Source organism: Acipenser ruthenus, chromosome 9 (assembly GCF_902713425.1).
Source record: "Acipenser ruthenus chromosome 9, fAciRut3.2 maternal haplotype, whole genome shotgun sequence".
Classification (NCBI taxonomy): Eukaryota; Metazoa; Chordata; class Actinopteri; order Acipenseriformes; family Acipenseridae; genus Acipenser; species Acipenser ruthenus.
Window position 1 is genome coordinate 44589680 of NC_081197.1, and position 23358 is coordinate 44613037.

Below are 23358 nucleotides of genomic sequence, written 5' to 3' on the forward strand. Positions count from 1 at the left end.
TTATTAGCCTCCTATTAAATCTATGATCAGGTCAGAGGAAAACAGCCTCTCAAGGTTTTGTTCACCTTGTTTCCTTTTTTTCTTTTTTTTTTTTTTTTTTTTTTTAAGAAAAGGTGGGGTCCCTACATGACCACATCTGCTAAAAAGAGATGGTGATTAGGGTAACATGAACCATTTAAATCTCTCAATGAAACTCCACCAGGGTTGGATTTACTGACCACTCACCAGTGTGCACAATGCATGGTATACATTAGTTTTCTTGTTTGTTCTCTTAAGAAGTGTATCTTGTTATGTTAATGTATGGTAAAATCACAAGCTGGTTGATTTCCCTAACCCACCTGAGACCAGCTCCTGGAAGTAATATCCAAATAATGAAGCAATTAAATGAAAGCTCTTCTCATCTCCGTTGATATCGCAATGCACTCCTAGTGGGTATTACAGATTAACATTGGTCCATATTATTCTCAGGTAATGCCTTCTTTGTTGGATGATATTGTTTTATAGAGGTACAGAACATTTTTTAATACTATAATTTATTCCCGGCACTGGAAAATGTGACAAATCGCACCCTGGATGGTTGGCTGTGTGGTCCGGCGGTTAAAGAAAAGGGCTTCCAAGGGGGCCCCGGTTCAAATCCTGACTCGCTCACTGTGTGACCCTGAGCAAGTCACTTAACCTCCTTGTGCTCCGTCTTTCAGGTGAGACGTTGTTGTAAGTGGCTCTGCAGCTGATGCATAGTTCACACACCCTAGTCTCTGTAAGTCGCCTTGGATAAAGGCGTCTGCTAAATAAACAAATAATTATAGATCTGGAAGGATGTATATTTAATAATGGGTAACCATGGTGCAACCTGTCAAATTTCAATTGCTGGGGATAAAATACAAACTACAAAACAGTAGGCAAGCCTATAGTGTGGATACATCACGCCGATACATCATTCATGTGCCAGCATGCAAATGCAGTTATTGTCATTAAGTAAAACAAACAAAAAAAAAATTCTCTAACTACATGGCAATAACAACAACGTATGCTTATAATTAACTTTTTATATATATATATATATATATATATATATATATATATATATATATATATATATATATATATATATATATATATATATATATATACACACACTTTTTTTTTTTTTTTAAAGAACTGCAGTACTTTTTATCTGGAGTGGTTTAATAAAACACCTCATGTGGGCAAGTGAGCACTAGTTAACAGTAATTTATTTTTGTAAATACAAAATAATTAAAAATGATATTGTTTCTACAATGGAGAACAGTGGTCTAATACATGTATTTAACATACTAATACCATATATTGATACAAAATTAATACAAAAAACACACTAACTAATTGCAGCTCTAGTTTATCCATTTTTTAATTTTTTTTTTTACAATGCAGTATCCACTTTTAATGTTTACGGGGAGCAGCCCTGTTTAACTTCTGTTTTGTTTCCTGAAAAAAAAAAACATGTAAACAGGCCTGCTTCCCTAAGAGGTTCCTGCCCCAGCAATTGGACTTCCTTTGGTGATATTTAATCAAAACTGGCCAGTACATTGTTGAAAGCCTATGTTGTATACATTTCTTCATGCCTTGGGGAGTCTGCAACATTAAGATTGTCCAGTTTTGTTTCCATGCATATGAAACTGCATGTTTGAAACTGGATGCTTTGAAAACCATTTCAGTTTCAAAAGCGGAAACGTCAGCAAAATGTCACACACACTTGTGCAAATGCACTGCCCCTCACATCACTGATTATTTGCTGTGTAAATGGTATCCCTGAACATGTTACTAGGTGCTTCAGTGACTGAACAAATAACTGGTGTTTCACAAGGAACTGTAAACTCACTTTTTGTAGTTTCTTGTAGAAGCATGTTGATAGGTGAAATGGTAGCTGTATCAGTACAGAGATGATAGACAAAAGAGGAGATGTGAGATTTATTGTACTAAATAAACAATAATGAATCACAGGCTTTCCATACCTCACTATTCAAATGAAAGACCTCCGAGATCTTGAAACCTCTCCTTCTCTTTGTTGAAGCAAGAAATTCAGTGGGTTTTTATTTTGTATGTACAGCAACACATTGATTTTTTTTTTTTTTTTAACATGGATATTTTCATGGTTACTGTGAGAAAACAAGTTGTGTAAAAAAAAAATATTCCTGATAAACAAATGCAATAGTGTCTATTGCTGCACATTTGGACTGCCTTTTTAAAAGCTGGATACTGCATATTTGAAGTCAAGTAATGGCAGTCCACAACCAGTTTTGACTGCTTTTCACAGGTTGTACCAATAAAGCAGTTACATGTAAAATTGGTCCTATATTCCACTGCATAGTACCATTATATATGTCCTTACATATAAATCACTCAAGTCGTGTGGAAATAAAATTACTGTGCCTGTGGAGAACAGTACTATAAAGAAGTGGTGTCATTAATGCGTTTTAGAATGCAAAACAGTGTGACATTTAAAATACTTTGGACTTGAAGAAAAGTTAACATTGACTAGTAAAATGATTTACTACTGTCCTGAAAGCCATGTACACTAGCTTCACAGTTGCTTGTGTCCTGGGGTGAACGATGAACTTGAGAAACTCCTCCCTGCGCAACCAAATGTATACTTTACAGTCCAGAAGTGCCCAATATCAAGTTGGTTACCAACTGGCTGAGGACCCATGTGTCGAATTCCTAATTTTGCATTACTTAGGATTCCACTGTCAAATCAACTTCCCTTTTCCTTTCCCTGTCCTACAGCACATGTACTGTATGTAGCCAATGAGGACTGGGAATCAGGTAAAGGTTCTATGACTCATGAGTCGTCAAATATTGCATCCCAGACAGATCTTCTACTGCCCCTTAATGCCAAAACTCCAAGCCATGTAAGCTTGCTATATTTCAGCAGTTTTAGGGGCCCAAAACAAGCTTGTGACACCCCTCCTTTAGGATTTGTGTAAAAATGTAATTCTCCTTTTAAAAAAAACAAAAACAACAACAACAAAAAAAACATATTGACAATGATTTAGGAAGTTGCACGTATAATATTTCCACAAAAGGAATATAAAGTATGCTTATGGTCACACGGGTACATTCTGGATGTACAATGTTTTATAGTCCTTTCTACAGTAAGTTTGCTACGTGCACAGAAAATAAAGATGAACATAATCAAGCTTTCAATAGGCTTGCAGTCTTACTGGTGCTGGTTAAGAAACAGCGAGATGAACAAAACCAATGCATGAAGAGTCCAGTGACGCAATATTTCCTATAAATTCTGGTCTCATGATTGTAGTGGATTCCCCCCCCCGAAAAAAATAATCAACTGCTACAATGTTCAGCAATGATGATGAGGCTATTGGTTCTTGGAAATGTGGCTTCCAGAGACCAGTGTATCTGTCTCAAACTGCTAAATGAGAATTAAGCACAAATTTCTTCAATGTCTTCCTCCTCTTCATTGCCATCATGTACTATTCCTTCATCGATGCTCTCCAGCCTCAGTCTCTGGCCATTCAGGTACCTGGGTCCTCGCTGTGTGCTGCCTAAGCTCGTTGGCACAGGCCGGACAGAAAACAAACTGCTTTTTTCATCCCCAAACAGAAATAATTTGGCATCTGTCTCTATGGCTTTAGCCAGACAAGAGGCATAGCTGTCCAGTGATTTATGGATCTCTGCTGTCACTTCAAGTGTGGAAGAATTTGAGTTTTCTAGGAAATAATTCAAACAATTTTAGAACATGTTGGCATACAAAGTTTTTTTTGTTTTGTTAATTTTCAAAAAAAAAAAAACAGACTAAAACATAAATGTGGAATGTACTGTGCCAACAACTTCATGGCAAAGTTTATTTTATTAAATGAATTTTTTTTTTTTAATGACTGAGGAATTAAAGCTTTGTGAATGGGCCCTTTGTTAGCACAAGCAAAACCTACAAAAATGACACACGCACACACACACACACACACACAGGAAATACACTGTTCTAGTCTCTGGCCTGGAACACCACATGTGTTTCATGATGTGAGCATTCTTTAATGCTTCTTGAATGAGCACCCTAAAAACACAGGATCTATACATATACAGCTGCACTTCTTATTCCCTGTTCATTTGAAATAGCCTTTTAAAACATATACATCATCCTTCCATACTTATTTTCTGAAATTATTTGTCAATAATACAGCGTAACCCGCTGAAAACGCGAACAATTGCTGCATACTTTAATTAGCTAGCTGACATTATATCAGTGCAGGGGGAAACCAGTCCACTAAGACACTTACCGCACCATAAGCTTAAGTTTATTGCTGTAACCTAACATAATTACTGTAGCTAACAACTCAAACAATGTTATGTGTACAATCTAATAAAATTAGGAAAATTAGTTTCTTTCAATTTCTTAGCTAGCTGTTGCTAGTGAAAATGATTAACCCATACTAACATTAAACACATTTAAAACCAATGTGCTTGGTAACGCTGCAACATAGTGTACTTTAACATATAAAACAATACAACAGATCCTACCTTAAATTTTTTGATTGTGATTTTAAAAAGTCATGCAATGTTGCCTGGTGGGTGTTGAGGGGATAATAAGCGGGGTTCCTAGTGATATTAAAAGAGTTTATTTAACATAGAAACCTATGGTGAGTGGCAAGTGGTTTTAAAAAAAAACGTGATAAAAAACGGGTTGGGATATTAACCGAGGGGACATTAACCGGGTTACACTGTACTACAATTTATTTTGGCACCTTTGGAATGTTGTTCCACCTGGTCCTCAAACGTGACAGAACTCCGCCTCTTGTGTGACCAGCCACTGTGATGAGAATGGTGTGTACCGTCTGAAGTGAAATCATCCAGCAACATGACATCTGTGGCTGAAAGAAAACAGACACACACACTTTTATTTATTTAACTGCAGTACCTTCATTTAGAGTCCTGCGCGGGTCTAATTTTTACGAACCGCTTCCGACCTGGACCCGCTACAACAGAGCCCGACCCGAACCCGCAACCCACTGCAAGCTACTTTCTGAAATCATTTTGATTAATGGGACCTCACTTCCTTTTCTTTACCTGAGTCCTGAGAGAAGCTGAACCCTGTGTCCACAGTGCTGCTGCTGTGTCCTATGAGCTGTCCTCCTCCCGCCAGCATTGCTGTCAAGTGTGGAGACAAGCCCAAGTCTGTGGGGAAGAGAAAAACAATGCTTGAATCAGAAAACTGCAATAAAACAAAAAACCTACTAAAATAGCAGTGTAGGATTGTCCATATTCAATCTACCGCTCAACATAATAACCCGCTAACAAATCAGGACATTGTGTTTCTTATACACTGGTATTTCATAAGTAGGTGGTACAAATTGTGTCTTTTACACTGTGGTGCGCTTTCTTATATATAACTTGATGTAGCCGATATAATATAAAAAAAGCAAGCATTCCACCACGGGAGCTTCCAGCGGGCAGCACACAAGTGGCCGAGCCCCGAAAGATCCAAAGAATCGTGGTACTATCGAACATGATACTGTGCATGGTATCGTATCGAGGCTTCCTAAATGAGATACCGCAGAACTCTAATCTTGGTCCAAGTCATTTCTATAAACAATGAACAGTAAGGACTCAAGTATAGACCCTTGTGGTACCGCAATCCCCCAATCCAATTTGACATCTCTTACAATTACTTTCTGCTTTCTGTTTGTTAACCTCTTCTGTATCCAAGTACATGTCCTCCCCTGTATTCCTGCTGATCTTTCATGTGGAACTCTGTCAAAGGCCTTTTGAAAATCAAGATAAATGATATCATAAGCGTTGCCATCATCTACATTAGCTGTAACATCCTCAAAAATGTCAAGTAGGTTAGTTAAGCACGACCTCCCTCTTCTGAATCCATGCTGGCTATCCCCTATAATATGTTGCTGTATAAATAGTCTTCAAGCTTACCTCTTAATATTGCTTCCATCATTTTGCATGTTATGAAAGTTAAACTAATAGGTCTATAATTACCCGCATCTGTCTCATTCCCCTTTTTAAATCATGGTATAACAGTTGCAAGCTTCCAGTCTTCAGGGACCGCACTTGTTTCTATAGAACTATTCATGATACTGCTATAGTAGTCTACTTATTTCTTGTTTCCATAAGCACCCTTTGTTAAATCATATCAGGGCCTGGTGATTTGTTATTTTCAAGCTCATTTAATACCTCTACTTCACTTCTTGTTGTGTTTCTTTTTTTAAAATCGGTGAGCATGTGAGCCCAGTAGTCAACTGCATATAAACATGTCTCTCCAGCAAGAAACCCCATTTAACCCTTTGCGGTCCATTGTCGGACTGGGTCCGACATTGCAATTATTCCTCACAGGTCCTTTGTCGGACTGGGTCCGACATCATTATAGCAACGCAATAAACGGGTGTTTAGTCGTTTTTTCTCCGGAAAAAGCCGAGAAAACCATTCAATTGCCGAGTGGTAGCGACAGGAGCCGAGACAAGTCGGAAAAAAAAAAAAAAAAAAAAAAAAGGCGTATTTCATGAATAGTCATACATGGTATCAGGTATCAGATAATGGGCGTCCATAATAAACAAGCTGGCTAAGTGCGTCAGCGCACTGAGACTATCATGGATATTTGCAGAGCTTTTTTCAGATGTTATAGTAATAAAATAATGACTTTGATCGCATTATTGAGGAGTTTGGTGATAAAACGAGTGATCTGGAGATGATCGATCGGTATGTACGACTATTATTATTATTATTATTTATTTCTTACACAGCTGAACGCTATAGCAAACAAAAGGCTGGGGAGGGGCTGGAGATGCCTAGTGTGTGCTTTGTTGATATGCAGGGCCATTTAAACCCGTTTGACTGTGAAAAAAAATACTTTTAAACAGCGCGTATAAAATTAACTGCGCGTGTGAAAATTAATTATTCCTGGCGTGCCTGACGCGCGATTAATAAATGGACCGCAAAGGGTTAATGTACCTGTGATTCGATTGGAGATGCTGAATAGCCGGGAGGTCCTGTGGCGAGTAACAAAAGATTCCCTGTAATAGCGGTCCCCGAAACACATCCCCAGCAGCTCCTTGCGCACAGTCTTGTTCCACAGTCCGTAGATGAGGGGGTGGCACACTGCGCTGGTGAATGAGAGCCAGGTCACCAAAGTCTCCAAGCTGGGGGAAACACTGCCCTTCCCCCACAGGGCTTCAGTGCTGATCACAGCCATGTAAGGTCCCCAGGTCACCACGAAGGCGCCTATCACCACCAGGATGGTGATGAAGGACTTGCACTGGTTGGCTGAGTAGACAACACTTTTCCGGCTGCCGTTAGAAGAGGTAGATGTGTTGGAGTTCTTGCGGCCGTTCTTCTGCAACGACGACTCCTCCTGCGTGATCACCACCGTCCCACAGTGGATCTTGCGGGCTTTGATCCGCGCCACCCGGAAGATGAAGCCGTAGCACACCAGCATGGCAATGAAAGGCAGCAGGCTGCACCAGGTGATCCAGAAGGCCGTGTAGCCCACTTCCCGGTGCCAGGCGGCTGTGCAGGTCCACTTGAACTGATCGAACTCGAAGGTGGACCAGCCGAACAGCGGGGGCAGGCAGCCAATGAGAGAATGCAGCCACACGTAGAGGATAGCCACCACAGCTCGGTTTCCAGTGATCTTCATAGGGTAGACCATAGGGTAGAGCACAGCATAGTATCTGAAGGAGAGGGAGAAAAAACACCCAAGGGTGAAATTAAAATTAAAAGAGCAAACAAAGCAAACTTTACTTTGTTTATATAGCTGTGTTTTTCTAGACACTATGGGCCCTATTTTCATATGTGGCTAAGGGGTTTAAGCATGCATATGTTATGTTTTTAGTCATTTAGACAGGTGACTTGTGTACGTTAAAAAATCGTAGATATGTTTAGATGCTTCCAGGCATTTACTTGGTTAAAATTATATTTTAAGTTATTCACGTCTAGTTAAAGTAGCTGACATATCCCTATGTGCGATTTCCAAAACATTTACACGTCTTTTAGGCATTTCAGAGTTACACCTGCCAAAAAGTCAGTGCAGGGGTGGTAGTGGTGGGCTGAGCCTAAATATAATTGGGCATTTCAAATTGGGAGAAAAACAGGGTAAAAATTAAAAATGAATAAAAGATGAATCTCAAAACAACAACAATATAGTACAGTAATTCTTACAGCTGTGTATAATGATATTTAAAACAGGATTCATTTATCCACCTTTTTACTCTGGTCCCATCGTAGTCAGTACTTTTTATTACAGTCATAGGTTTTAATACATTTTTTAAATTAATGTAATGAGTGTCTTAATAAAGATTTTTAACCGCATACACGCATGTTTGTTTTGTTTACTGTACTGGTGACTGGGGGACGTTTTGAATGTCAGGTTATTGTGTGGGAATTTATACTGTCCATCTCTTACTGCGGGTGACTGTACCTGAAAGAAGAGGAAAAACCAGGTGCCCCACACTCAGTCTTACCTGTCAATTGCAATGGCTCCCAAAGTAAGCATGCTGGCCGAGCTGACGAGCAGGTAAAGCAGGGCGGTGAAGTTGCACCACACCACGCCGAAGATCCATTCACGGCGTATGGAGCTGGCAATGACAAAGGGCAGAACCAGCACTGACAGCAGCAGGTTGGAGAGCGTGAGGCTGAAGACAAACTTGTTGCTAGGTGTGAGTAGGTAGGGCTTCTTGTACAGCGTCACCACGATCACCAGGTTGCCGAGGCAGACGAGGACAGCAATGACTAGGATGAGGATCGTCTCGACCACGATGACGCCGCTGTCCTCCGCTGAGGTGACATTTCCCAGGGCAGTCCCATTGCCACTGCCGGTCATTGTGCAAGACTGACACAAGGCAAAGGAGGAGACATGCTAGAGAATCGCTGGGGAGAGAAAAAAAAAAGGAGCCTTAATTATGTTGCAGTTATTTTAGAAAAAAAACATATCATACATGCCCTTTTACCAATAAAGACTTGTCTGCATTCACTGCTACACCATGATGGAAGGAGTGCGGTTTGGTAAAATTACTGGGAAATCTCATTCTATACTTTTAAGTGCCATCCATGAACTTAATAACTTGTACTGGAATGCCCAAACCAAATATCACAATTTGATAAGCATTCACAAGGGAAACGTGTCACCAGAATATACATAATTTTTTTAAAAATTTGTTTAGTTTGCCCAATTATTTTACCCCAATTTTCTCCCCAATTTGAATTGTCCAATCATTTTCTCCCTCACCGCTGTAATTCCCCACACAGCTCAGGAGAGCTGAAGGTTCAACGGGCGTCCTCCGATCCCACGACCGAGCCAGCTTCCTCTTTACACCCAGGACCTCGAGAATGGATGTTAGCGAGCAACCGACCTCTGCAGGACAAAGGCCAGCCCTGCAGGTGTCCACTCTGAGCTCACTGGGCGTCTGGCCAGAAGGGTTCGCTCTAGCATGATGAGGAAAAACGTAACTGTTTTAACATAAAAACTGTTTATTTAACCACAAAAGCTTTATGAATGTTATGTTCCAAAAAAAAAAAAAAGTTGCAATGAATGCCAATAAGTATTCCAGTTTAGAATTTTGCAAAATATGAATTTATAAAGTTGTCTGCACAACAACTAGCACCTAAGACCAGCTCTGTAAAAAGTAGTTTCTTTCCTTTCGTTCTGCTAAATATATATTCTGGCAACAAACTCTGCACCCCCAGTTGTACTGCTTTCCTTGAAAAAGGAGATCATTTCAGGGCACAATTTTACTTGTGAGATGTCTGGCTCATTCAAATATACTGCATATTTTAAAGAGAAGATTATTATCTATTCAGGGATGCCAAGATATATAGTCAGTAAGAGATCTGAATGAGAACAAATCCCCACACCCAGTCATTCTGTAAATCATTTGTTGTTTCCATATTTTGTTTCGGTACTGTATATGTATATATTGCTTGGGGCATGCCAGAAGGAAGCTATGAAACCCTTTAAACTCCTATAGTAGACTGTCAGTGCTGTTATGGATATGCGCTTGGCTGTATTATCAAGAGCCAGACTGAAAGAATACTTTTTTCACTCACTGTGTTCATCGGGATCACTTCTCAAACACTGTCTGCTTTCAGTCAAATGGATTGAAATACAATACAATAATATCAAACTGATGCTCTCCCTTTAGGGTTTTATTAACCTCCACTGCAACTGGGTTATCCTGTGCTATTAGCAGAAGCCTCAGAATCATTAAATCACAAACATTAAAATCCTAGCAGAGACTCACCCTTGTGTGACTGGGATGAGTCACTTGACAACCGCTAGTTTACTTTTTTCAGACAAACCCAAGGTTATAGTATCTGGTCCATTACCCCAATTGATGGCTTTGCAATTCAGCTGTGGGGAAAAATATACAAAAATAAATGAGCCATCTGTGAAGAAGTGTTGTATGTCCTTTTTTTATAATAATAATACAGTTAATTTGTGTAACAAAACATTGGCTTCAGTCCTATTGTATCCACCTTCCCAGCACAATATGTATATTCTTTCTTAACTTTTTCTCCACAGCAGAATTACAAAGTTAACTACCGGCTTTATAATTGCTATATCCCCTCTGATCACGGTTTTGTTTATTACATTTTTAGAAATTTTAAAACAGTTTGTGTGAACTCTATGGAGTTTGACAAATTGCTCAGCCAAGACTTTGAAAAATGCATTTTACATTATAAAATAGATACACTCTCTTCTGTATCGTCTACCGATGCCTTGACCAGAATGCACCCAGCTACCTACACCCCCACCCGACCGCTCCGCTCCGCCTGCACTAGAAGACTGGCTGTACCTCCTCTACGCTCCCCTGCCACCCTCGCCCCGCAAGGAGGGAACGACCTTCCTACGGATGTCAGGACTGCCCAGTCCCCGACCACCTTCCATGCCTCCTCAAGACACACCTCTTCAGAGAACACCTGTAAAACTCAACTCTTCCCTTCTGGACAATATAGCACTCAGCCTTTAATGCACTTTAACTTGCACTTATCTGCTCCCTATTTTACTGTATTTAATCCTGCACTTAACCCAATCTGTAGTATTTTGTATTTCATTTGCACTCATATCTAACCCATGATGTAACTATCAACACTGTTATCTGCTCTTGAACTGCCCCGATATCAAATTGTACTGTGTTTTGTATTTGCTCTTATTAGGACTTAAGTCACTCTGTTTTGTACTTGCTCTTAACTGTACTGTAATTCTTGATATGTATTTTTGTATACAACTGTAGTGTAAGTCGCCCTGGGTGCGTCTGCTAGTAAATAAATAATAATAATACATAGATAGGAAACTTAACATGGTACAAGTATACACTCCTTTACTTCAGGGTTACCTACAATACCTTTTTTTTAGATTAGATAGATCGAGATGGATAGATAGGCAGATAGATACATAAACTCGCATACTGTAACTTTACATAGAGTGCATGTTTTAACAGAGTATAATTTAAAAAAGGTCATCTTTATCATCAAGCATACTGTACCAGTACACGAAAAAATAACACGTTAACTTCACAACAAACTGCAAAAACAGTAACATTTCAACGGTTCGTACAAAATTGCACCAAGTAAGTACATGTGACTGTAAAAACCGCTGAGAGGTACAAAGAGTATTTTTATCAGGTATCCAACCAACAACATGCGGGAATTGTAACGTAGCTCAGTGGCTGGCAGGTTTGTTCTAAACACTGTTTTCCCCAAATTGGCCAAGATATAGATATATAGAGAAATAAATAAATATACTCACGTCGCTATTTATAACACGAGCAAGCCACCCCTAAAAAAAACGACGGGCCTCATCTTATGGCAGGTATTTCCGTCTAGCCACTAATTTCCCCTACAACTGGAATAAATGAGAACAAAACTTAATGGTGCCATTAACTCCCAGTACATTTGAGAGGTCTGCAAAGCATCAGTCTGTCGCTTAAGTTATACAATAATGCATGATTCATATATATTTATATATCTAAACTTACCGATATACACTTTAGATTTTTTTAACATGTAACTTTTTTAATTACACTGCTTCAGAAAATAAAACACTTCCGCAGCATATTCACTGTAAACAGATCTTATGCAACCAAGAGTTAAATAAATAAATAAATAAATAATAAAACGTTGACACCGAAGAAACGTCGTAATAATTAGTCGGTTTCTATGCAGATCATCGTTGGTTTTGTTTGGCCAAAAACGTCTTGAAAATGAATCAAAACGTTTTTGCCAACATACCAACATACCCCCAACTACGCCTAAATATTCTGTAATTAGGACTCTCTCATAAAAAAAGCTTAGTTTCCAAATTTGTGTTTGATTCATTTACATACAAATCAATACTACCCACCCAAATCCATAGAATTGTTCAGAGCCATGCAGTAGACAGAAAGGGACAAGTACGAGTTACTTCTTTGTCTCTAAAAACAAAACTTTTTTTTTTTTTTTTTTAATGTTCTCTCACCACCTTCTTTTCACTCTGCCGGTCTCGACCTTTCATCCCTCTCGTCCTACCCGATTTGTAGAACGTTTCGCGACCAGTCCAGAGAAAGTTTTCTTAATCCAAAGTTTTTTAATTAACTGCTCTTAATCAAGCCAGGCAGTTTCGCTGGCTGCAATGGCGGCCGCCTCTCTCCTGCCTGTCTCTCTCTTTCTCACTCCTCTTTCCCAGTCGCAGCTGGCGAGAATTCACCACATTCAGTCTGTGGGTGGTCTGGTCTGGTCGTCGCAACCTCGCCTATCTCAACGCTAAATAAATAAATACGCCTTCAAAACGTAATACTTTTTTATTCGATTCAGTTTTTTTTGGCTCCCTCTTCCTTGTTGTAAATTTTTTTGTAGTATTTTAAAAGCTTTAATACAGTTGGTCTCGTTATTATTATTATTTTTTTTTTGGTATTGGCTTCGTGAATACCAGTTTCAGCACTCTGGACCACCAAAGAAGATCAAATGTTCGCGCAGCAACTTCTACCACCGTCACGCGGGGATCTCCCAACCAATCATGCTTTACCACAGATCTTGAAGCGAACAAGGAAGCTGACATTTTATTATTTTCAAACACACGTGCTTTCGGAATGTGTAATTTCAAACATGGCTATTTTGCTCTGGTCTACCTGAAAACGGAACAGATGCTACTTTTTTATTTATTTAAAACACCTTTAGGGCATTCTCTGCTTATACCAAACAAGTAAATAATGTAGACATTAGCGGAATCAAACAAAACAGAAAAAAGCAAATATTTTTCATCTTTTATTATTTCAGATACACACACATTATTTTGAACTACTTTTCAACATTATATCAAAGAGTGGTTTTAGATATTGCACATACAGTTCATCCTTATTTTTCATCTGTACTGTTTTATTGCTAAACCTTGTTAAAATGCAAAACCTGTACTTCTGTGTTCAATCAATATATATATATATATATATATATATATATATATATATATATATATATATATATATATATATATATATATATATATATATATATATATATATATATATATATATATATATATATTGCAAATCACCACCTGCTGGAATAGACCAGAACTGCAGATTGTATGATCAGAATGAATCAGTACTGTACCTCTTCAGGATAACTTTCTTTTTGATGCTATCTCCTTTAGAATGAGCAAGGAACACATCACTCATTAACATTCTTGTAACTATTCAGAATATAAATTAACTCACTACTGTCTGCATTTACATTTGTTTGATCAAGAAATTGATCAAACAAAAAGCTAAACCATAAACAGCTCACACTCAAACATCACAGCAAGGCAAACTGCAATAGGGGAGAGCTGCTGGTGGCATAAGAGTTATAGTGCAAGAATCTAAAAGGCACATATGCAAATCTGCAACTAAAATGTACGATTGTAATATGGTTCTCATTGCACTGCTACCTCTTTACACATGATCACATACAGTTCTTCAGTTCTGAATGCAAGTACATCCTTTTTGGTAATGTCATCTCTGCAACAGCTTTAGATTATACATATTGCAAACATTTTCCATCCACTAGGAAGCCACCATACCAAACTGCATGGTGGTGTATTGTCTGACACTACATTAGATTCAAAATAAATAAATAGGCAATATAAAACAAGTTAGCAGTACTGCTGGTTTTAACATTCTGCCCCTCCAGTGAAGGGGGTCTCCATTACATTGATACAAAGGGAAATAAAGCAGCTGTATCTGGACTGGTTTATACATCCGAAATGATTGTAACAGAGTGCAAAAATATGGATGTCCAAGAAAAGTATTTTGTATCTTTACCTTGTAAAGAGACCAACTACTCCACTCACTTACTTACACACACAAAAGAACACTCATACTGTAACACTATCTTTGCAAGTGTCCAAATATACATCAAATAGTCCAGCATTGTGAAGGCTTCTAGATGTGTTAGTGATGGTAGTTGCAGTCATTCAGAGACACCTGGTCCCCTGAAAAGTCAGATTCAGTTATTCCACCGACTGTCTCAGGCGTATGGCTCCTTCTCCGCCTTACCACTAATTTGTAAAGTCCAGCTGCGAGGAAAACAGCTGCAATCATGCCAAAGTAGCTTGCATAAATAAGAAACTGAAAAGAAAGACAGACAGAAAGAAAGAAATAATTAGTGCTGGGACAAACATGTTGGAACATCCGTTCAAAACTCTGACAAGTGTTCGCATATTCGTTCATTTGTCAAACGGAATCAAAGCCATTATATGGAACTCTATTAAAAGTAAAAAAAATATCCCAGGAGTGTAGATTGTGAAGGCCTTACTTTACCCAACTGAATTTACTGCAAAACAAAGGATGCAATACAGTAGTTTAAGATAAACATGTATGTTTTTGGGTAAAACAAACCGTACATGAAGTACAGTATATCCCTGCCACAGCTGTTTCTTTGCAAGTGGTCAAAGATATTATCATAAAGTAATAACACTGCTGATATTCACCTTTCTATCTGTTGACAGAAAACACAAGCGAAAACTTAACTTGAATAAACACAATAAATAAAATACAACAAATGTGTAAAAGGGGAAAATAGGATCACAACATAAAACTAACATGTTGATCACTAAAGATAATTCCCTTGCAAATTGGGCCAATGTTGGAAAGCATAAGGCATTTTTGGAGTGATGTACCTGCATCTATCGCAGAGAGAAACAGACCATGATTCTCCAGTAGAGATCACTATAATGGAAGCTTGGCTTGCGTGTGCCTAGTGTGTTTACTTCTTGCTGTCAAACTAAGTAGTAGATCAAGAGCAGCTGACTTTTTTTATAGCTAGATATATTTTAGAAAAAGTCACACAAATTCTGGCAAAACAGTAATTAATCTCCAATTTGATATTACAGGCAAACCAACAGAGAAAATGAAGGAGTCTTTTGTACTTCACCAGAATCTTTACATGAGCATCAGCATTGATGATGCAAAAAAACAACTAAAGGCACAACCTCAGTGTCCTCATAGCTAGTTACGGCCAGGACAGTACATGTTTTTAATTTCAATCATTTCATGAAATACATGATAGAATATAAAAGACATTACATTTTTTTGTTTATATTTGCGATTAAAAAGTTCTCTCATTTTATATTATGTACAGTGCCTTGCAAAAGTATTCAGACCCCTGACCAATTCTCTCATATTACTGAATTACAAATGGTACATTGAAATTTTGTTCTGTTTGATATTTTATTTTAAAACAAGGAAATTCAAAATCAATTACTGTAAGGTGACATTTGTTTTTATGTTGGGAAATATTTAAGAAAAATAAAAAACTGAAATATCTTGCTTGCATAAGTATTCAACCCCTGTGCTGTGGAAGCTCCCAGTTTACACCGATGAAAGAAATTGCCCTAACGAGGACACAATTACCTTACCATTGGCCTCCACCTGTGAACCATTAAAGTTGCTGTCACATTTTCTGGATAAAAACCCCCACTGTTGAAGGATCATTGGTCAGGCTGTGAATCTGAAGGAAAATGAAGACCAAAGAGCATTCTACAGAAGTTAGAGATAAAGTAATACAAATGCATAGATTAGGGAAAGGGTACAAAATAATATCCAAGCGTTTGGATATCCCAGTGAGCACAGTCGGATCAATAATCAGGAAGTGGGAGCTGCATCACACCACCCAGGCACTGCCAAGAAAAGGCCGTCCCTCAAAACTCAGCGCTCAAACAAGAAGGAGACTTGTGAGAGAAGCCACAGAGAGGCCAACAATCACTTTGAAGGAGCTACAGAGTTCAAGTGGCTGGGAGTGGAGTAATGGTGCACCAGTCAACCATATCAAGAGCTCTGCATAACACTGGCCTGTATGGGAGGGTGGCAAGAAAGAAGCCATTACTCAAAAAGTACCATCTGAAAGCACGTCTGGAGTTTGCCAGAAAGCATGAGTGACCCAGCTGCGATGTGGGAAAAGGTTTTGTGGTCAGATGAGACCAAGATAGAGCTTTTTGACCAAAACTCAAAGCGCTATGTGTGGCACAAACCTAACACTGCCCATGCCTCATGACACACCATCCCTACAGTGAAGTATGGTGGTGGCAGCATCATGCTGTGGGGATGCTTCTCATCAGCAGAGACTGGGCATCTTGTTAAAATTGAAGGAAGAATGGATGGAGCAAAATACAGGGAAATACTGCAAGAGAACCTGCTTCAGTCTGCTAAAAAACTGAAGCTTGGGAGGAAATTCACCTTTCAGCAGGACAGTGATCCCAAGCACAAGGCTAAAGCAACATTAGAGTGGCTCAAGAACAAAAAGGTGAATGTCCTACAGTGGCCCAGTCAAAGTCCTGATCTCAATCCCATTGAGAATCTGTGGCACTATTTGAAAATTGCGGTCCACAAGCGTCGTCCAACCAACCTGAACAACCTGGAGCAAATCTGCCAAGAAGAATGGGCCAAAATCACTCCAACACTGTGTGCAAAGCTGGTACATACTTACTCCAAAAGACTTAAAGCTGTTATTGCAGCGAAAGGTGGCTCTACCAAATATTAATGTATGGGTGTTGCATACTTATGCAAGCAAGATATTTCAGTTTTTTATTTTTCTTAAAAATATTTCCCAACATAAAACCAATGTCACCTTACAATAATTGATTAAGTTTCAGTGTTTTAAAATAAAATATCAAACCGAACGAAATTTCAATGTACCATTTGTAATTCAGTAATATGAGAGAATTGGTCAGGGGTCTGAATACTTTTGCAAGGCACTGTATATATAAACCAAGATCCAGTTATCAGGGCTATAGGATATAGAAATATTACATTTTATCAAACTTTTTAACTCACTTTGCTTAAAGAATTTCCTACAACATGAATAGGTATCTCATTCTGCATTGGTAACACTACTGTCTTTATATACTTATTGGGATATCAGAATGCTTGCAAATTAAGAGGCTTTAGTGTGAATTGTAAACCACTTAGCTTGGTGTTTGGGTTACCTGAGTAAAAATGTCCAGTCCAAGTCCACTGGAGTCGACCACAATGACAGTGAGTAAAGTTTGTAAGGCGACAGCAGCAAAAGTGTTTACACCAAACACCAGGGCGTACCTCTCCATGCTCAGGTTAGCCCCTATCTGATACCTGTCATCAAAACAGGGAAGAAATCTGAACTGCAAAATACATCACAGGGTTATGTACATTACTAACTAAAATGACATTTTTATTCTTGACATTTTACAAAGTTTTCAAAAGCCCAAAACTGTGGAGGGTCCGCCATTTTTTCATTTGTAACTTCTATGCTGTAAATATGTATGTCTGAGGGCAAACAGAATCCTTTTCACTGTCTTTGTTTTTTACTCCAGGGCCAGGAATTGCAAAGATTTTTTTAAAATTATAATTCTTTATTTTTTTATTTTTTTTTAAGATCCTTCAAATATTTATTTTCACATTTTCACAAACTACCATAAATTAACAAATGCCTTGCACATGTCAAAAGAATGCAGTTGAAAACAGACTTTGTTAGTGCTTTGATTCTGTAGCATCCTCCTCTTGATATTTACTTCATTGCAACAGCAACTTGTTATGTACTCACTTAGCTAGAGATCAGAGAGTGTTTTTTATATATGGGAAACATTATAGGAAAGATACTCACGTTGCAATAGTTATTAGCAACATATGTGTGCTTCTGAAAACAACATAAGACACATAGCACACCCAAATGTTTCTGACAGTGTCCATAATGTACACAGCTACAGCAATGACAACTGAGAAACTGCATAGCACCAGCTCCCCCAAGTCTTTCCAGGATATCTTCACATAGCCCACACCAAAAGCTGCGACAGCACCTGGGAAAGAAAACATGCAGATCTGGGTCAATAGCTGTGCACTAAAATAAGCACATTAATAAGCAACCCATTTACAGTTTATTTTTCTGGATATTTACAGCCAAAATGCAGTAGCAGTAAACCTGAGCATATTGCATTTCTCTTAAGGGTAATTAGTTAGTTCTGTGGTTATGTGTCGCACTCCAGGCAGTATAGCGAATTGTTGGGTTATAGCATTTTTGGGTCACAGTACGTATAAGTACAGTTCAGCAGTTTAAATAAGACGCAAATGAGAAACACATTCCAGCGGATTTAGATTTTCATATGGCCATTGTTAAACAGCCTCCAGAAAAAAAGGATTACCTAATTAAATATAACAAAATATACGTACAGATATACAGTCCACAAAAGCACCTGGCAGAATTCCTGTTTTTTGCCCCCTCCCCCTGTACCTAGTAAAGTTGAGATGGCCTCCACACAGCCATTGTAGATGTCCGAGTCCTGGGACGGCAGGACCTCCTCCCACAGTGCCTGGGCATAGTTGATCACCTGTAAGTATCCGCAGGTGGACAGAGCCCACCATACCGACCAGCAGAGCAGAGGCCAGGAGGAGTAGCACTGCAGCAAATCCAGCCACAGTATCCTGAGTACTTCCAATAAACCACCACCGCCGACAGCCTGCCCCTCTTTCACCTGCACAGATAAAAGCGGCAGGGTTTCAGGGCAGCAAGCAAAGCGTTCAACTGAAGAGTCTTACACCCACCACCCCAGTCCAGTAAGAGAATTGACAGGAATAAAGTACTGAAACAAACAAGGGGCACTGAAGATAACTCAAATTGTAACTCTTTCTACCTCTCACACATACCACTTCATACCAACTCCCCAGTGAACCTTCCAATAAATGAATAAATACAGAACTACACATTTCCGAGTGATGCAAAATAGAGCACTTAAATAGCCTGTAATAGCCCAGGAAGCAAAAGAGAATGGGGTTATTATATTTTAAACACACTCAACTTGCAACAAATTAGTTTACGCAATAACGTAAAATAATAATGCTGAGTTTCAAGGGTTTAAATGAAAAATGACAGTAATCATAGAACGCAAGTATACTAGTACATTGGACACTGTGTATAGGATTAAGACAGTATCTTGTTTAAGTCTGTGTGGCTGCAGGATCCAAGTACTAACATGTTGAGCAGCAGGAGGGCTTTCCTCAGCATTCAGTGGAACCTTAGACTCTGGATCTTCCAGTGCAGCCCTAGATAGCACTCTGGGAGACAATCCTGCAGCCTTGATTGTCAGCTCCTTTTTGTCCACACATCCATGTGCTTGATGGAAAAACAGGCTCTTATTTGGCATTGGCAGAAACCATGAGGTGACAAAGGCCAACGTCACAGATGTCAAAGTGATGGCGTTCAGGTAGAACAAGGGCACCTGTGCCAGCGACACCAGGACCTGTCCTGTGACCGAGCCTACAGTGTACCCTACCAGCGTGATGCTACGACAGTAACTAGTCCCCTTCTGGTACTGGGCAGAATCCACCACACTGTAGATGTAGGAGTAGTAAGCAATCTCTGTGGCTGTGGAGACCCCATAAAAGAACTCCATAAACTGTGTTGCCATTAGTCCCTGGGCATACATGAGCATCAGGTAGGTAATGATGAGACTCGCCCCCTGCAGTATGATGACAGGTTTGTAGCGAAGGAAGTCTGTAGCCAGGAAAACTGGAAGCAGCAGAGCGAGGTACGAGTACGTCCACACTGGGAAGACTTCATTAAACACCTAAGGAGACACAAAGCACAGGCAGCTTAAAGACAAGTTTAGTTTAAAATTAAAAATAAGTAAAAGGCCAGGCAATGTGTTGGCAGTAATGGTTGTTTGATAGTTCTCATCTCATTTGTGACTCCTGGCTGGTTTCACAGACCCCTAATCGGCACCAAACTTGGACTACCTAACCTAAATTAATATTGGGTAGTCCACGACTAGTGCTAATCAGGGGTTTATGAAACCAGCCGTACGTGTCCACACAATATCAAGTCCTCCACGACAGCTGCTGTTTTCTATGCTGCCATCTGTGTGGTAATAGTCATGCTGTATCCAGTTGATAAATAGCATCCATCTAAACCAAAGCTTTGATTTAAAACTGTTTTCAACTGTGTGACCTTCAATGTGCTGGTCCACTGCCATCTTAGTTACCGTTGGTGTGGTATGTAAAATGCTTCCCAACAGGAGAAACAAAAGTGGTTGTTATATAAAGCCTGGTGGCCACAGAGACTAATCTATAATTAAAATTCCAGCCGAGATTACTTTATTCAGACCCCTATAACTGCATCACAGAGCACAAGGTTTTCCTGATAACAATGTACAGCTTTTCATTTAATACAACAGCAAGGTGAATACACACTGCTGCTCACAGTACATTACGGTAACATGAGGCTGCACTTCATATCTACCTGCCGGAATGCGACCTGATGGGCACGGATGCAACTTCCGCGGTATCTGTGCAATCTCCCCCAACAGTCCCTAGCCTGACCTCTGTGTAACATTCTTGCTCACTTTTAAAAGGCATGGCAGATCCTGTAATTAAATATTAACGTAGAATTATCGATTTAAACATTACAATTAATACATCTTCAAGGATCAATAACCACCATTTTATTTCCTCTTAATACCATTCTCTATCTATCTCTCTATCTATATATAAAACACGTTCTTAACTTAAGATGCGTTTTACCGGTATTTCACCCACCAACCAGGACGTAGACTGTAACTGTTTAAATGTGTGTTCCACACGAATACACTTAAAACAGCTGCAGGTGGAAAAAAGTACTTTGTTCAAATTTATAGAATAGTTAAATACTAAAAAATACTAGCGACCAACAATAAAACTTGCTTTTTCAGGCATACCTCTTTCTGTGTCAAGTTTTTATCAGGTCCCACAAGGTATGCTGTGATGAAGGGCTCTGAAGGTCTCATACTTGTGAAAAATCCGCAAAGACACAGCACAAACGTCGGGAAGACCCATGCTTCTGCCATCGCTAGCGGCACGACAATATTTCTTAACCTTTCTCTTTCTCTGGCTGACTGTTTCAAGAGCGTACAACTGCAGGCCAGAGCCGTGCTCTGCGACGGTATCTCTTTGGGAGCACATGCACGCGCAGCTTTAAAATACGTCTTCACTGTAGGCGTTACTTCCCTATCACGTGACAAATTACACGGAAGGCGTACACCCCTATCACGTGATACCTGAAAAAATGAAGAAGTACCGACCTGTTGCAAATGATAATTCTCTTAACGATTTGGTCCTTGTAACGCTTATGATCACTTAATTTTTTTAATCGTATTCTTAAATTGAAAAATATGTTGTTTTTAAATGCTTGTCTTTGTTGCTGTGTTTTTGTTTATGTTTTTTTTTTTTTTTATTCTGACCTAAAACGTATATTATTTATGGATTTATTAATGTATTTTATAGGGTTGTAAGTGCTAATGTACTTTTTCCAGTTTATTGACCACAACCCCTGCAGTCAGAATTTTGAATCCCGAATACGGTCAGTTGCTTCAGCGTTAAACAAAATACATTTTAAACAACTGCAAGCAGCTGACTGTATATTCGAGATTCAGCATTCTTGCCGCAGGGATTCTTAAGTTATATAACAAGCGAATACATTTCATTATGAAGAATCACAAATTGTGTAGGAGACTGCTTTTTCTCAAACATTCATGGAGTTTAATGTTTTCTAGATAAAAAAAATAGGTATATTTTGCAGTCATGCAAGTTGTTATGGTATAGTCTGTTCCCAGTACTGTAGCAAAGCTTAACTCTTTTTCTTTCCAGTTATTGTTCATTTGCTCTGACTAACTATTTACAGTGGAATTAAACACACAGGGTCAATTGCAACGAACTTGCAGAGTTAGTACGGAGCTGCGTACTAAGTTGCGTACTAGCTAGTACAGTACTATCTCAGGATCATCTCCAGCTGCGTACTAAGTTAGTACCAATTGCATCGAAAAAACAAGCGGAACAAATTTGGAGACTAGCTCGTCCCCAGCTTTAGCACGGTACTAAGGATCAAGAATTGTTGTTGTTACCAAACAGGAACTGAAGGGGGTTCTGAATCATTCTTTTATTCATTCATTCTCAGAACCGTTTCATCCTTACAGGTAGCCAGACACGGCGCAAGGCGGGATGGCTCTGAATCAGAACATTTGAAATATTTGTAACAGTAATGTATGTATTTTACGATATTATGAGATAATAATCATTTTTACAATGTTACAAATAGGCCGACATTTATACATAAATATTAATTCGTCTCTAACATATATTTATATGTGTGAACGTAATATTTTTTTTATATATATTATTATTTAAGATATATATGCATGGTAAAATTCTCCATATCAGGGCACACGGACTGCCTATAAAATACGCAACCAAGTGCAATGCCATGAAATAAACTAGCAAAGCTGGTTTTTGACACTCAACACACACGGGCTGTTTCGACACCGTTCTCATTGGACCACAACAAGTACAAAACAGGGAACGGGGTGGTATTCCGAAAAACACCCTGAGAAGAGCACATTCTAACCACTGTGTCCCTACTCCTCAATATCCCTGCTCGCCCCTAAGAACCACCCTGAAATTAAAGGGAATGAAAAGACTTATATAATGTGTGTACTTTATATGCACACATTATTATTTCAGCAAAAATAAACTGCCAGTGCATTCTGGGACTTTCACATGTCTTCCACTATTCCACTCAGTACGATACTAAAATTATTAGCCCATACCAAGAGTTAGACTAAGTTAGTCCCGTACTTAGTATCCTCTAGAGGGCAGCAGCAGTTATTTTGGGGTTCGTTGCAATTGAGACGTTTTTTTAGTACGCAGCTGGGAACTAACTTCAGTTCGTTGCAATTGGTATTTAACTTGAGTACTAGTTTAGGGAAATGGTTAACTAAGGAAGCAAGCAATCCCATCATTCATACAATATTGTCAAGCCTTCAGAAGAATGAAAGTATGTTGGACTTTGGATAAGTAAAGTATTTTGGACTTTGGATAAGTGAAGTATTTTGGACTTTGGATAAGTAAAGTA

General features: G+C 39.0%; 2 protein-coding genes across 13 annotated transcripts; both read right to left on the reverse strand.

The window, feature by feature from the left end:
• Nucleotides 1-1214: 1214 nt before the first annotated feature.
• On the reverse strand, nucleotides 1215-12960 carry LOC117405322 (G-protein coupled receptor 161-like). 11 transcript variants are annotated; one of them, XM_034008282.3, is made up of 9 exons: nucleotides 12455-12954; nucleotides 11747-11842; nucleotides 10239-10348; nucleotides 9227-9423; nucleotides 8463-8868; nucleotides 6955-7673; nucleotides 5062-5169; nucleotides 4740-4865; nucleotides 1215-3707 (listed from the first exon to the last, which is right to left on the reverse strand). In XM_034008282.3, the coding sequence occupies exons 5-9, from the start codon at nucleotides 8819-8821 to the stop codon at nucleotides 3421-3423; spliced, it is 1599 nt and encodes a 532-aa protein (XP_033864173.1). In that variant the 5' UTR covers nucleotides 8822-8868; nucleotides 9227-9423; nucleotides 10239-10348; nucleotides 11747-11842; nucleotides 12455-12954; the 3' UTR covers nucleotides 1215-3420. The 11 variants fall into 11 exon arrangements, with proteins under 11 accessions (XP_033864173.1, XP_033864172.1, XP_033864170.1 ...); XM_059030055.1 differs by lacking the exon at nucleotides 9227-9423 and adding an exon at nucleotides 4516-4593 and having other exon boundaries at nucleotides 3619-3707; nucleotides 12455-12960; XM_034008281.3 differs by lacking the exon at nucleotides 9227-9423 and having other exon boundaries at nucleotides 12458-12954.
• A 535-nt stretch (nucleotides 12961-13495) lies between these two features.
• Nucleotides 13496-21447, reverse strand: LOC117405250 (thiamine transporter 1-like). Of its 2 annotated transcripts, XM_034008161.3 has the most exons (7): nucleotides 21170-21294; nucleotides 20716-20839; nucleotides 19451-20044; nucleotides 18712-18952; nucleotides 18088-18280; nucleotides 17435-17576; nucleotides 13496-14579 (listed from the first exon to the last, which is right to left on the reverse strand). In XM_034008161.3, the coding sequence occupies exons 2-7, from the start codon at nucleotides 20806-20808 to the stop codon at nucleotides 14403-14405; spliced, it is 1440 nt and encodes a 479-aa protein (XP_033864052.1). In that variant the 5' UTR covers nucleotides 20809-20839; nucleotides 21170-21294; the 3' UTR covers nucleotides 13496-14402. The 2 variants fall into 2 exon arrangements, with proteins under 2 accessions (XP_033864052.1, XP_033864051.1); XM_034008160.3 differs by lacking the exon at nucleotides 20716-20839 and having other exon boundaries at nucleotides 13497-14579; nucleotides 21170-21447.
• Nucleotides 21448-23358: the final 1911 nt, after the last annotated feature.

Excerpts from the sequence above, each read along its gene's own strand:
- LOC117405250 (XM_034008160.3), bottom strand. The coding sequence starts at position 21,298 with ATGGCAGAAGCATGGGTCTTCCCGACGTTTGTGCTGTGTCTTTGCGGA. Across the intron at positions 18,953-19,450 it reads GCCCTCCTGCTGCTCAACAT|GTGAAAGAGGGGCAGGCTGT; the intron begins GTTAGTACTTGG and ends TTATCTGTGCAG. Across the intron at positions 14,580-17,434 it reads GACTGGACATTTTTACTCAG|TTTCTTATTTATGCAAGCTA; the intron begins GTAACCCAAACA and ends CTTTCTTTTCAG.
- LOC117405322 (XM_059030054.1), bottom strand. The coding sequence starts at position 8,821 with ATGACCGGCAGTGGCAATGGGACTGCCCTGGGAAATGTCACCTCAGCG. Across the intron at positions 7,674-8,462 it reads GGAGCCATTGCAATTGACAG|ATACTATGCTGTGCTCTACC; the intron begins GTAAGACTGAGT and ends CCTCTCCTTCAG. Across the intron at positions 4,866-5,061 it reads CAGCTTCTCTCAGGACTCAG|CCACAGATGTCATGTTGCTG; the intron begins GTAAAGAAAAGG and ends GTTTTCTTTCAG.